At 46.7% G+C, this 12,724-nt stretch overlaps 4 protein-coding genes across 4 annotated transcripts; 2 read left to right on the top strand and 2 right to left on the bottom strand.

Moving 5' to 3' along the window:
• Positions 1-173: 173 nt before the first annotated feature.
• Positions 174-2,032, bottom strand: BDW43DRAFT_299274 (fungal specific transcription factor domain-containing protein; the record flags this gene model as incomplete). The annotated part of the gene is made up of 5 exons (XM_032044695.1): positions 174-744; positions 795-1,051; positions 1,152-1,580; positions 1,654-1,949; positions 2,002-2,032. 5 exons carry the CDS (start codon positions 2,030-2,032, stop codon positions 174-176), a joined length of 1,584 nt encoding a protein of 527 aa, XP_031901764.1.
• A 1,434-nt stretch (positions 2,033-3,466) lies between these two features.
• On the top strand, positions 3,467-8,022 carry BDW43DRAFT_271907 (ABC transporter ATP-binding protein). Its single transcript, XM_032041481.1, has 9 exons — positions 3,467-3,873; positions 3,942-4,598; positions 4,674-4,953; positions 5,018-5,164; positions 5,216-5,960; positions 6,015-6,184; positions 6,241-6,770; positions 6,859-7,165; positions 7,287-8,022. Exons 1-9 carry the CDS (start codon positions 3,710-3,712, stop codon positions 7,971-7,973), a joined length of 3,687 nt encoding a protein of 1,228 aa, XP_031901763.1. The 5' UTR covers positions 3,467-3,709; the 3' UTR covers positions 7,974-8,022.
• A 336-nt stretch (positions 8,023-8,358) lies between these two features.
• alkB (oxidoreductase, 2OG-Fe(II) oxygenase family) lies at positions 8,359-9,753 on the bottom strand. The gene is made up of 2 exons (XM_032041480.1): positions 9,332-9,753; positions 8,359-9,270 (listed from the first exon to the last, which is right to left on the bottom strand). The coding sequence occupies exons 1-2, from the start codon at positions 9,624-9,626 to the stop codon at positions 8,456-8,458; spliced, it is 1,110 nt and encodes a 369-aa protein (XP_031901762.1). The 5' UTR covers positions 9,627-9,753; the 3' UTR covers positions 8,359-8,455.
• Positions 9,754-9,944: 191 nt separating this feature from the next.
• Positions 9,945-11,924, top strand: nimX (cyclin-dependent serine/threonine-protein kinase CDC28). Its single transcript, XM_032041479.1, has 4 exons — positions 9,945-10,326; positions 10,429-10,937; positions 10,994-11,157; positions 11,229-11,924. Exons 1-4 carry the CDS (start codon positions 10,290-10,292, stop codon positions 11,488-11,490), a joined length of 972 nt encoding a protein of 323 aa, XP_031901761.1. The 5' UTR covers positions 9,945-10,289; the 3' UTR covers positions 11,491-11,924.
• Positions 11,925-12,724: the final 800 nt, after the last annotated feature.

Below are 12,724 nucleotides of genomic sequence, written 5' to 3'. Positions count from 1 at the left end.
TTCCAGACCACTTATCATATATCCCCATCAATACTAACCCTGAACATTACACTTAATTTATTGAGTCCATACATAACCAGTGAAGTACCGCTACGTATCCAATATAAGGTTCCAAATGTAACAAGAACCCGTCATACACGTAAATCAAACTTTCCTGAACAGAGAACAAATACTCACCAGAAATGCCCATCATCCAACAACCGAAACATCTGGTGATTTTCATAAAACCAATCCCCCAGCTCCATTCCCATCAAGTCTACTCCCATATTATTGTTCAAATCTGCTTGCGCCGGCGCCGAAGCGTAGACACTCGGCCCGTACCCCGTCATAGGCGTTAATAACTGCTGCCCACTCCCAACCCACGGGGTAGGCAACCCGGCCGCAGATGCACCGTGCACCCCTCCTATGTTAGGAGCTTGTCCCGGGTTTAGCGACGACGATGTAGGTATTATGCTAGGCCCTGCGGCGTTTATATCCGCATTATGAGAACCCATGCTGCTATTCGCAATATCTATCTGTGCTCCGGGAGTGCTAGCCTTCACCTCCACATACTTTCTTGCTACGTCGTATAGAGCTCGGAAAAGACGGACTTGACTCTTGCAGCTTCTGTAAATAGCGGAGGAACGGATTGATTGAAGGACTTCGACAAAAGCACCTAGGCATTGGAGGTCGTCGGGCTCGGACGTCTCGACAATGTAGCAGAAGAGGACGATGAACGGGAAGAAGGGGAATTGGAACAGAGTCCTGAGTGGTTATGTTAGCTATTTGCTGCAGAGGGGCCATGAATGACTAACCAGTTAATGTACATTTCCAGGAAGCTGTCGTCCCAGGGGGTTCTGAGAATGAGGGAGACGCATTTTTCATGCTCCCTTAGGGCTTCTCTGGCTGTCGCTATGCATTCGTCGCAAAAAGCGGTTCCAGAGGGCTTTTCAGGGGGTATCCCTCGGTAAATGAGGGATAGTAGAGACAAGTTACAGACCCTGTCGGAGCGCTGGATAATCTCGTCAAGGGCGTCGCCGATAGCATGGCGTCTTGCGTTGTTGTATTTTTGCTGGAACGATGCGTTAGTTTATATGAAGAAGTAATTAGCTAGTCAAGTAAAAGTGTGAGTCTGGCCTTGAGCAACGGCAGGATAGAAGGGTAGTGCTTACCTCTAACTCATCTTCACATTCCATGATTTTCTTCAGTTCAACCACCAGAGCCTTTGCCCGGGAGATTCTGGTGTTTACCGGTTGCAGTAGAGCGCTGGGGCTATAGATATCGTCGTAGGTCTTGCCCTGAACAGATGCTACATCGATCCATTTAGGTACCAACAGTGTCTCTACGCTCTGATCCAGAGTCAACCGCGGTGCTGTGATGTCTTCATCTCGAAAAGTTGATGACCGACCTAGGCGCAGAGACAGTGCTTTCTCCAAGACGTACACGGACCAAAATAAGCGTAACTTGTGTGTTTTGGCTTCTGGGTTGTCAGCGATTAGAGCGTGGGCGCTGTGGAGACCAAGCGTTTGGCACAGATGGGATGCTGTGGTAATGAAGCTCCATGCCACGGACGGTTTCGCCATCTGGAGACAGTATGTTGTCTTGAAAAGAAATTAGCACCTGCTCCCAATCTTGGGTAAAGCAGATACAATGGGGGAGTGAAGTTTGGCTTACCGCAATACTCATAGAAAAGACAACATCAAGGGTGACTGGCATGTGAAACGGGAGGTTTGACAAAACGGTCTCAAGGTTATCCCGGCACAGCATAGCCTGGTTAGTATAGGTTTCTGCAACCTGTTTATCTTCAAACAAGCTAGCACACTCGCAGAATAACCAGTAAAGACCGCCGTTGACTATGATCATATCGGCATCTGTGGCTGGGCCAGGGGAGTAGACTCTCAAGAAGTAATCGTTGAACTGCGCAACGGAGACCAGTTCGATGAGCCAGAAACGCAGAATTCTAGGATTCTCTAACGAAATAACCAGTCAATAAACAAACACTAATGATCTTGTAGGGTGTACCTTTAGCCATTCGCAAACACGCAAGAGTCATTTCAACCGGGGGCATGGGAAGATGCCTTGTGCTAGAGCCAGGAGGTATGGGCTTGGCATGTGGGTAGAGATTCTCAAGACTATCCCTTTGTTGTTTCTGGTCCTCAATTATACCGTGTAACGTATCGAGGATTGAGGTCATCTCCTGCGCAATTTCGGCAGAGTTTGTACTGTTGACCACCTCTTGGAGATACCTTGTTGCAAAGATGGCGTGCGCAGACAGTGACGATCCGCCTTCGTATTCAGCTTTGGAAGTTACGGTGCAATTATTCATTTCAATATTGGCCTGGATTTGAGATGCAGATACGGATGGGTAATCATTTAGAACTTGCCCACATATAGGCTGTTGAGAGCCCGACGAGATAGATGAAGCATTGCTCAGCTTGGCTACCTTTTCGCTAAGCTCATCCAGCTTCTGTACCATATATTCCATTCTTTGTTCACTTATCGAAGCTGGATGAGTACTTAAAGAGACTGAGTAAAGGGATGGAGTACTCACTACTGGGCAGAAATCAAAACCCGTTGCCTTTTCTCCTTAGGTCTATAGTGTCCAGAGTACATACATCGAGTCTTTGCTCGAACACATTGTGAGCATGGAACAGAGCGATCACAGCGGATCTAGAAAGGTGAATGGAGTACCTATGTAAGTCACTAGTTCCACACGAGGAAAGGTGCCGTCTAAGTGCATACCTTTCGCTGTCGACAGCGGTTACACTAGCACAGGTCAGCAAATGATCTGGTAAGGATTACATAGAATTAAAATAAAGGAATATTTTTGTACAGCTCGTGCTTGGCTCTCTAACCCTCTTTCATGCTCTTCTTTAGGTGGGTTATCCAGGGTGGAGACATCATCAGTCAGGAGATCCTCGGAATCTGCTTCCATCTGGGCCGAAGTGATAATAATCGGAGCGGGAAGGATATCAGGGGGAGCATCGAGTGTGGTGGTAAGTAAGGTGAGGTGTTGGCGGGGGACAAGAATACTGTAAGCTTAGTAGAGAAAACCATAGTAGCATGCAACGGAGTATACTATCATTGGTTAAATGTAGCGCTCTCGGGATCCCGGAATGCCAAGAACCCGTCCTCCAGGCTTAGGCAACGGATTCTTGGCATCGCGCGACTCCGTCTTATCATTTATTGTTCGTGATATTCTACAGCCACAGCTTATTTTTATCTGAGTATTTCTACCATTGGCAGGGCCATCCCTTGAGTCCTCTCTTGGTCCGCCACTGTGGTCACTATTGAATTTAAATGCTTAGATCATGTCTCGTATTAAAGCTAAATACAACTGCCTGAATATGAATCATCGGCATACATTTAAGTCTAGACTATTCTCTCCCTGAGCTTCAGTGTGTTGGAGATACCTACAACAACGCAAATATCATCGTATAATAAGCCTTCATTGTCCGCTATGATTACCTGATTATAGAATCCCCGCTTTTTTCTTGGTCACCTTCAGAACTATATCAGATTATTCTTCAATAATGGAGAAATCAGTCGCTGGTTCTCCAAAATCTTCCATTAAAGACAAAAATCAACATGAAGACACCCAAAGCCATTCCACTTTCAGAAGCTTCCTTGTATGCTTTGAGTGTATCCTGTTTTCCAATATTTGCACAGGTTTAGACTGACCTGTTTCATATTTGAATATCTCTAGAGAGTCTTCACCTTCGGCCAGCCGATGGATTATGTCCTTGGAGTGATCAGCTTGCTTGCTTCAATTGGCTCTGGCATCAGTTTGGCCATGGTCAATCTGGTGCTGGGAAAATTTATGACTCTTCTCAGTGACTTCACCGTAGGCACTAGTTTTCCAGAGAATTTTATGTCTCAAGTCAGCAAATTCTCGTGAGGCCTTACCCCTCTGATACCCCAGAAGCATTTCACCCCAAACTAACAAATACTGTGTATTCCAGTTTATACTTTGTCTATATCGGGATAGGTCGGCTTGGCTGTACATACGTCTACTCGTCCCTCCTCACATACGTGGCCTACAATTTGACCAGAAACATTCGATACAGATACCTCCGTGCTGCATTCAGCCAGGAAACGGGGTACTTCGATCAAGGAATCAGTGGCTCGATATCTGCACAAGCCACGTCCAATGGCAAGTTGATTCATTCCGGGATCTCCGAGAAACTGGGGATCTTCATCCAGGCGATTGCAACGTTCATCGCAGCTTTTATCCTCGCCTTTATCAGTCATTGGAAGCTGACATTGATCATCATCTGCATCGTTCCGGCTCTGATTGTCGTTGGTGGGGGTCTTTCGATCATCGATGCCGGCTATGAGACGAACATTCTCAAGGTTAACGCTCAGGCAGCATCATATACTGAAAATATTCTCAGTGGTATCCGAGCCGTTCACGCGTTCAGCCTTCGACCCAGGATTCTCCGAAAGTATGGACAGTACTTAGAAAGCGCATTTAAAATCGGAATGAAGAAAAATGCATTGTATGGCGTCCTGTTCGGGGCGGACTATTTCATCATATATGCTGGAATGGGGTTGGCATTTTGGCAGGGCATACACATGCTTCACAGAGGGGACATTCCAGACATAGGAACTGTCTTCACGTAAGTAATCCTTTCTACCCCTCTTCTCTTAGTATTGATAAAATTGGTCCACTCTTCCCTGCTAACGAGAAACAGAGTCCTTTTCTCCGTGGTCATTGCGGCGAGTACCATTACATCGATCGCTCCACATGCGGTGACGTTCACTCGTGCGGCTAGCGCAGCAGCCGAACTCTTTACTTTGATAGACAGAGAATCTGAGATCGACCCGCTCGACGAATCCGGGGATAAGCCCCAGGATACCCATGGCGTTATAGACATTGACCATGTTAGGTTCAATTACCCATCCCGCCCAAACGTATGTGTGCTAGAGGATTTCTCCCTTCATGTCCCGGCGGGAAAAGTCACTGCTCTAGTCGTAAGTTGATCGTCTTCTTTCTATACTCAAGCCAAGGGTGCGCTGACCCGTATCGGAAAACAAGGGTGCCAGTGGGTCTGGTAAAAGTACAATTGTCGGGCTCCTCGAGCGATGGTATAAGCCTTTGGCCGGCTCAATAAGATTAGATGGTACAGATATTTCGCAGTTGAATCTAAGGTGGCTTCGCACAAACGTTCGGCTTGTGCAACAGGTAAATAACAGTCTCATGATGCTACCTCGAAACGGGGCTAATAATAACTAGGAACCAGTTCTCTTCAATGGAAGCGTTTTTGAGAACATTGCGAACGGCCTTATCGGTACACCGTGGGAGGCAGCTTCATTTGAAGAGCAGCAGAAACGTGTGGAAGACGCAGCCAAACTCGCATTCGCGCACGACTTCATCATGAACCTGCCACATGGTTATGGCTCGCCAATTGGCGAAAGAGGAGGCCTTCTATCAGGTGGACAGAAACAAAGAATTGCCATTGCCCGCAGCATCATCTCTGGGCCAAAGATCCTCCTCTTGGATGAAGCTACTAGCGCTTTGGATCCACACGCCGAAGGCATCGTGCAACAGGCTTTGGATCGTGCCTCCAGGAATCGAACAACCATAGTGATCGCTCATAAATTAGCAACAATCCGCAACGCCGACAATATTGTGGTGATGTCGAAAGGTAAGATTGTTGAACAAGGTCAGCATGGCGAGCTAGTTGCTAGGGGTGGTGCATATGCGAGTTTAGTCAAGGCACAAGATCTGTCGGCAGCACGATCAGCAGATCTTGCGGAACAAAGTACTGACGAGATACCTGACAAAGAGACTGTTCTTGTCCAGTCACTTGTGCGATACGAGACGGCTGAGGCACGGCATCTGAAAATGCTGCAGCACCGTGAAGACTTTGGACTATACAAACGGAGCGGCATATTTCGCAGTATAACCAAGTTGGTTATATCTACACCCAATCTTAGGCCTTGGTATTTTCTTACTATTATTTGTTGCGCTTCAGGAGGTAATCTATGATATTCTCACTATAGCCTATAAAACCAGCTAATTGTTCTACTAGCTGCCATTTTCCCCGGTCAAGCACTACTTCTAGCAAATGTCATGGATATCTTCACTTCCCCAAACATGGTTGAACGGGGCAACTTCATTGCGTTGATGTATTTTGTGATGTCGCTTGGCTGCATTGTTGTCTACTTTTGTCTAGGTTGGGCCACAAACGTTATCGCACAGGTACAGTACGCATCTAACCCTTTTCACTGATCTTGGTTATTAACCCGAGCCATAAGACATTCAGCAAGATGTTCCGCCGCGATCTCTTCGATTCCATACTCAAACAAGACCTTCGTTTCTTCGACCGATCCGAGAATACAGTTGGAGCATTAACCAGCCGACTCGATGCCCATCCACAATCTATTCTAGAGCTTATGGGCTTTAACATCGCCCTTGTAGTTCTCTCTGGTATTAACGTGCTTGCGTCTAGCATCCTTGCTCTAGCTATCTCCTGGAAACTAGGTGTCATGGGTGTCTTTGTCGGGTTACCGCCCATGCTATTGGCAGGCTATGCTCGCATCCGCCTTGAAACGAAGATGGATACCGATATGGGAAAGAGGTTCTCTCAGAGTGCTTCATTGGCGTCGGAGGCGGTACTTGCTATCCGAACAGTTTCCTCACTCGCTATGGAGGAGAGAATATTGAAGAAGTATACGGATGAGCTTGACCATGCCATTCGAACATCAACTGGCCCACTATTCACCATGATGATTTGGTTCTCCTTGACCCAGTCTATTGAATACTTCATTCTTGGGTTAGGATTTTGGTGCGATTCCGTTTGATACTATTTTTCCTGCTTCTAGTTCTATTGTCTGCTACCTTCCCTCGATGATTTAGACTGACCGTGGTCCTAGGTGGGGATCCAAATTGATCCACGACGGAGACATCACGTTTTACCAGTTTATCATATCTTTTATGGGCGTTTATTTCTCCGGCCAAGCTGCTGGTCAATTTTTCAGCTTTTCGAGTAGTTTCACGAAAGCCAATGAAGCGGCAAACTACTATTTCTGGATAACAGATCTACCGCCTACGATCCAAGAAACGCCAGAAAACCGAGACAAAGGGCCATTAAACAGATGCCAAAACATCGAATTTCTGGATATTCAATTCTCCTATCCACTTGCGCCTGATACTCGTGTCCTGAAGGGGGTATCCTTTAATGTACGTATGCCCTCTTATCATCTTCTTCATTTCCGTATTCCCGAAAAGGTTACCTTACTATTACTGTATTTTTTCTTTTCGCAATACCAGAGGTACAAAGCTAATATGGTATAATACCCAGATTCAAAAAGGCCAATTTGTAGCGCTAGTGGGCGCCTCAGGTTGCGGCAAAAGCACGATGATCTCGATGCTAGAACGTTTCTACGATCCAACACAAGGCACCATCAGGGTCGATTCCTCCTCACTGAACAGCATGAACCCACTTTTATACAGACAACAAGTCGCTCTCGTGCAACAAGAGCCGACACTGTTCCCGGGGAGTATAATGGAGAACATCTCGTATGGATTAGACATGGCACCGTCAGCGTCATCTAGTGCTCCAATCTCCGATGTTGAAGATGCCTGCCAAGCAGCAAACGTATGGGACTTTATCTGCTCGCTGCCGGACGGGCTCCAGACGCCCTGCGGGACAAGCGGCAGCCAGCTTTCTGGAGGACAACGACAGAGGATTGCGATCGCAAGGGCCTTGATCAGGAATCCTCGGGTTATCCTCTTGGATGAGGCGACGAGTGCGCTCGATACGGAGTCGGAGAGAGTTGTGCAAGGGGCGTTGATGCAAGCTGCGACAAGTGGGGAGAGAATAACGGTTGCTGTTGCTCATCGGCTTTCAACTGTTCGAGAGGCGGATTGTATATTTGTGTTTTTGGGAGGCAAGATCGTCGAGTGTGGAAGGCATAGTGAATTGGTTGAGAAAGGTGGTATTTATGCTAAAATGTGCGAGGCGCAGAGCTTGGATTCGGGGGCGTAGACTTACTTCCATATGCATTGGTCTCGTTTGTTTGATCCGTGGGTTAAATTATTTTGATTTTATTTGAATAATTATCTTTATATAGAATGGTATAGTTATTTTTAGTCTGTTTTTGTGTCTGATGATATGTTGGCGGAGTAAATTGTATAAACATGAATTAGTCCGATCTCGGCGAGAAGCACATTGGCGAAACTTCTCGTAGGAGGCAGAGTATTGAGCAAAGGGACGTTAATAGAAAGAGATCTCCCTGGGCATATTATTAGCATTTTTATAGTGTGTTGACACGTTCGTTTGGGAATAGCTGAGCTACTTCGTGGCAGAGGCCAACGTTATGGAGAGGCGGAATGTGGTTTATGTGCACAGATAAAGTGGATTTGCTTCTAAATATCTACAGTGGAGAATTCTATGTATATTTTGTTTGTGGTTGGGGTATGCTGACAATGTTTCCTCTGCTCCTGTGCCATATCAATTTATGGCAAAGTTCAACTGTGAGTATCCGTGACCGTCATTTGTCGGACATTTAGATTGACTCTTTTGCCCGACATCCAGCCCTTCCACCTGTCGTATCTTGAAGTGTCTGCGTCATCAACCGCACGCGATGGCCAATCGGCCAGCCATTCCGGACATGTTCCTGGGACGATCTTGGGCACAGCATGCCATGCAAAGCGCGACGTGCCGTCCATGTAAACAGCATCCCCAGAGCGAAGTCGGACAATTTCACAGCCCTCCCCATCATCATGGCTGATGAGAAACAGGCCGTCACAGCCGAAGCTAACACTAATTAAGCCAACATCACACTCTTCACTGACATCCCGATGGGGGCTCAGAGTATCCCCAGGGGAATAAAGATTCAATATGGCTGCCTGAGCTTCCGTTTGTGGAAATGCTGCTTGCAACACATTTGCAACATCCTCCGGGAATGCCGGTGGGCGTTCAGTCGGATATTGTTTGGTAGTCCAATTGTACTGGCCGCCTAAAGTTGCCCATCGGAGCTTCTTGTTTAAGATTTGTTGAACGGTCAACGGTTTATGTACGTTTGGGTCTTTCGGGTATATGGCACGAGTCGGGTTATCTTCAAAGAACGACAGGATACCAGCTCTCTTTGAGATATTACTAGCCGACGACAACGTTGCGTCACATTCAGCAAGCGTATCTTCCGCTTGACCAGGGTAAGTCATATTGTAATGTAGATGAAGGTTGGTTTGATGCTCTGTATTAGACAGATCTCTGTGTAATAATCGAGACAAAAGTTCTATCTGCACCCCTGGAGGGAGCAATGATGGGACCATTTGCAAACCTACCACTCGTTAGGAGCTGAAATTGCAAGACTTGACAAAGCGTTAGGGCAAAATGCTGACCAGAGACGGACCGATGGGTGTAAACTGGTATATCCTTATTAGGCGTATCTCCATCCTCTTGACTTTTTTTGAATGAACGTACAAATTGCTGGTATATCGGCTGGATATGCTCAACCGACAGCCGTTGCGCAAGAGATATGCCACCCTGAAGCTTATCGGGGTTTAGAGCCTGGAGATCGATAATCCTATTGTCCAAGGCTATCTCCGAAAGTGTCGCTTTTTGAATTTCTTTGTAGCGTTGACGGATGGCCTCTGGTGGGCGCTCATGTGCATTAAAACTTTTAATGTGAACCATAGCGAGAGAGTATGCAGTTTGATACCCGGTGAATCAGTTCACTGCATTTAAAGCATTAGTATACTAGTGCGATTAATCTCAAAGCGCATAACCCTCGATCTTTCCAACGACAATTACATAGGTGAGATCTCAGGGTCTATTGGGAAGATATGAAGTCTTCTTCTTGGAATTTTTTCTATCCATATGGATGCACATACAAAAAGAAAAAAAAATAGGCAATCAGCCGGTCAAGGTGTTCACCGCCTTCAGACGCGGGTTTTGTTTACTGTTGTTGATATCACTTTGACCGCCTTTGCTCCCCACCACCGAACGGGCATGAAAAGACTCTAGAGAAGTGATCCATCGAATCGACAACGCAGGTTTTGGAATTGGCTGGTCAGAATCCTTCGATGCTCGAAATTGGAGCTTAGTTGGCGATCATACTGTACCTCCTTTAACCGTTGACCACCATTCCCTCAACCAACAGCTATCTGACGCCAGCCAGAAAAACCCCCCGTTTATTGTTTTTCTTCTCGCTTCCTCCCCGGGCAACACAACGCTGTTATTTTACAGTACATTTCTACTTATTGCCCCGCGTTTCAGTGGCTCAGACGAGACACTGATCTAGTATCCCTCTCTTGACCCAAGCCTGTAACGCTGTCCTTCGGGCTTTACATAGCCGCCATGGAAAATTACCAGAAAATCGAGAAAATTGGAGAGGGTAAGGCTCCGAAGAAATAACCCCCTGGGCCTGCAACCCTTGATCTCCCCCTTTCTGCAATTGAGAAGCTCTTCTGTAATTGACTCGACTCCATTTGTTTAGGAACCTATGGTGTTGTTTACAAGGCCCGCGAGCTCACACATCCTAACCGCATCGTTGCCCTGAAAAAGATTCGGTTGGAGGCAGAAGATGAGGGCGTCCCAAGCACGGCCATCCGTGAGATTTCCCTGCTGAAGGAAATGAGCGACCCTAATATTGTACGACTCCTCAATATTGTTCATGCAGATGGCCACAAACTGTATCTCGTTTTCGAATACCTCGATCTGGATCTCAAGAAATACATGGAGGCTCTTCCTGTAAGCGAAGGTGGACGCGGCAAAGCACTTCCGGATGGGTCTGGATTAAGCAAAAGCATGGGCCTGGGAGAAGCCATGGTCAAGAAATTCATGGCTCAGCTGATTGAGGGTATTCGCTATTGCCACAGCCACCGTATCTTGCATCGAGACCTCAAGCCTCAGAACCTCTTGATCGACCGTGACGGCAACCTGAAATTGGCCGATTTTGGACTAGCAAGGGCATTCGGTGTTCCTTTGAGGACCTACACTCATGAGGTATTTCTATCTAAGCTAGACTACTTCTGTCATGAACTGGTATTGATTATTTTTAGGTTGTGACTTTGTGGTACCGTTCTCCCGAAATTCTACTTGGCGGACGCCAGTACTCCACGGGCGTTGATATGTGGTCTTGCGGAGCTATCTTTGCCGAGATGTGCACCCGAAAGCCGTTGTTCCCTGGAGACTCTGAAATCGATGAAATCTTCAAAATTTTCCGGTATGCTAACCCACACTCCATATGTTGAATACAAAAAGCGACATAGTATCTGACTGTTTTTTTCTACCCAGACTGCTTGGTACACCGGACGAGAATACTTGGCCTGGTGTCACCTCCTTCCCTGACTACAAGCCGACCTTCCCCAAATGGAAGCGTGAAGAAACCCGCGCGCTTGTTCCTGGCTTAGAAGAAGACGGGCTTGATCTCTTGGACGCCCTTTTAGAATATGACCCAGCACGACGACTCTCAGCTAAGCAGGCATGCATGCACCCATACTTCCAGCTCGGTAGCTCCCACTATTCTGGTCGCACCCGCAGGAACGGATATCACTAAAAGAGGTTCTCTTCACATAATATATTCATGTGGGTGGCTACGGCATATTCAGGGCCATGATACTTATAGCGTAAAAACACCCCCGTTCTCTTTTTCATCTCTATGCCTACCCACCGAATATCCCCGATGCTGGTATGCCCTTTTCTTTTCTTTTCTCTTACTTCTCGTCGTTCGGTTCACAGTTTTTTATTGATTGCCTTGTATTCCCTCTGTTCATGGCGTTAATTATGGTGCGATGTCTGGCAGGAAAGAGAATAGGTCACTGGATATTGCAAGGAGTGTTGTCTTGATGTATGCGTACATACCCAATTTTTATTAACCTTTTCAATGTACTTTGTAAGTCCCTAAGGGGGCATAAGCAAAAAAATATTGTAAGCACCTGGGGCACGTGTTGAATCACGGGTTTGCAATCCCATCCATGGTCTCCACTCAGCCTCAACGACTCCTTCGCTCTCCTTTCTCTTCTGAAGGTCTGAGTGAATACGATTTCAGAGTGGAGAAATCAAGAATTAACTCGGCTGTCAATTTCAACAGTGTACCGACTATCACTCCAACTAGTCTAGTGGTAAATTGATGGTCCAATAACATCAACTGCTACATCTTCTAGCTCTGCTAGACAACTCAGGCGCTTGGTCGTGGATGTTTTTTTGCACTGCCTCCGACCCTTCGTGAGGAATCTCTGCTCTGGGCATTACTTGGCTTTCAAATGGCCAGATTTGACCAGACACGAGCGTCGGCTGTGTCTGCTGAAGTAGCGCTCGTACCCATCTCCCTGCATATGCCCATATTATGATATGCCACGCAGTTCGCAAAGGCTTTTCCCCCCTCACGTTTGCTTTTTTCCTCGCTTACTTAGATAGGGGAAGTTAGTCGTGTTGCATTTAAATATAGTAGTTCGTCAGCATGGGGTGTCCGATCAGTTGAGACGGAACGATCAGTATGACAATACCTCCTTTTTTTTTTGAAGATGTCAAATGGGGGCCAAATTCTATATAATTGACTATTGTCAGCGAGTTCAGTCAGCCCGTTGACTCAAACGGCCTAGAAAGTGTTCGGCATAAGCGCAGCTTGCATACTATTCGCTTATGGCCGGAAATCTGAACTAAAGCGACAGGCTAAACCCAGCTATTGCGTATAAGGCGCTCCGGACTAAAATTTAGACAGCATATCCAAGCCACTCTGATTGGCTTCTTAGCCATGTGGTATCACAGCGCACTGGGGACGAGAGCTGTGT

The sequence above is a fragment of the Aspergillus alliaceus genome, assembly GCF_009176365.1.
Source record: "Aspergillus alliaceus strain CBS 536.65 unplaced genomic scaffold BDW43scaffold_14, whole genome shotgun sequence".
Lineage (NCBI taxonomy): Eukaryota > Fungi > Ascomycota > Eurotiomycetes > Eurotiales > Aspergillaceae > Aspergillus > Aspergillus alliaceus.
This window is presented reverse-complemented; position numbering and strand designations above follow the sequence as displayed.